Source organism: Aspergillus ruber (genome assembly GCF_000600275.1).
Source record: "Aspergillus ruber CBS 135680 unplaced genomic scaffold scaffold00108, whole genome shotgun sequence".
NCBI classification, from domain to species: Eukaryota; Fungi; Ascomycota; class Eurotiomycetes; order Eurotiales; family Aspergillaceae; genus Aspergillus; species Aspergillus ruber.
The window spans coordinates 1-1,098 of NW_024467404.1; the positions used below are offsets into that span (position 1 = coordinate 1).

At 47.6% G+C, this 1,098-nt stretch overlaps 1 protein-coding gene across 1 annotated transcript; it reads right to left on the reverse strand.

Moving 5' to 3' along the window:
* Positions 1 to 480: 480 nt before the first annotated feature.
* On the reverse strand, positions 481 to 1,037 carry EURHEDRAFT_536264 (uncharacterized protein; the record flags this gene model as incomplete). The annotated part of the gene is made up of 1 exon (XM_040787328.1): positions 481 to 1,037. A coding segment is annotated over one exon (369 nt), but the record flags the coding sequence as incomplete, so codon positions are not given.
* Positions 1,038 to 1,098: the final 61 nt, after the last annotated feature.

Below are 1,098 nucleotides of genomic sequence, written 5' to 3' on the forward strand. Positions count from 1 at the left end.
AAAAAAAAAAAAAAAAAAAAAAAAAAAGATGATGATGATGCTGCGCCGCTTTGAGCACAAAAAAATGAAAACATACAATAACCGAGATTCGCTGGTGATAACCCACCCAAGTACGAGAAATGGGTGAAAATAACCCTCCGTCGCGCGATTAACGTATAGACCTCTCAGTCAGTTTATGTATTGATTCAACCCACCGTCTATAATCTGGCACCCCATTTACTGTCATCGTACCTCACTTGATAGATAGGTCTTCTACATCGCAGTAGATCTTGGACAAGAAGAGATACGAAAAGCAGAATGCTCTTGATCTGTTAGACTTCCTTAGCTTCTTGATTTCGACGTCCTTGTTCTCGATCCCGGCAAATGTAGCGCGCCTATTCAACAAATCCCGAAACTGATAGCTTCGAGCTAAGCATAGTCTCCAGTGCAACATGACTAGCGAGGCTAAAAATTGTGACCCTCAGAATAGTGGGTCCTACTGCAATGACTCCCAAGCACCTAGCAAACCGCTATTTTAAACTGAAGTCAGGACATGCAGCTATAGGAGCATACCTACATCGGATCCGGGTCCAGGAGGATGCAACCTGTGAAGGATGTGGTATACCAAGGGAGACAACACAACATCTTCTCTTTGAATGTCGGAAATAGCGACACCAACGAAACAGGCTCTACAAAGACCTAGAGACAGACGGAGTCATGAGGCCCACTACTGCAGAAGAATATTCATAAGGACGACTCCTAGGAGAGCCCAAAGCTACGAGAGCATTGCTACAATTCCTAGCCAGCACCAGTGTAGCTCTACCCCGAGCGCACCTACAGCAGATGACGGAAAGGGCCCGAAGAGAAGACGAATGGGGACTGGAAGCATTGGAGGAGGCAGTTAGAACAGGAGAGGGGTAGCAGGGAGGGTAGCCTAAGCTGAGGGTCAGCCTAGGCCACACCCATCTTGCTCCGAAACACAAGAAGAGCACCGTGCTCGAAAGCCCTGCGCATACAGGCGGCTTCGGACGAGTAAAATGATTAGAAAGATTATAGAGGGGGGGCTGCTGCCACAGGAACCTATGGGAACAAGAGGCTGTAGAATAGCTGCTCGCCTTG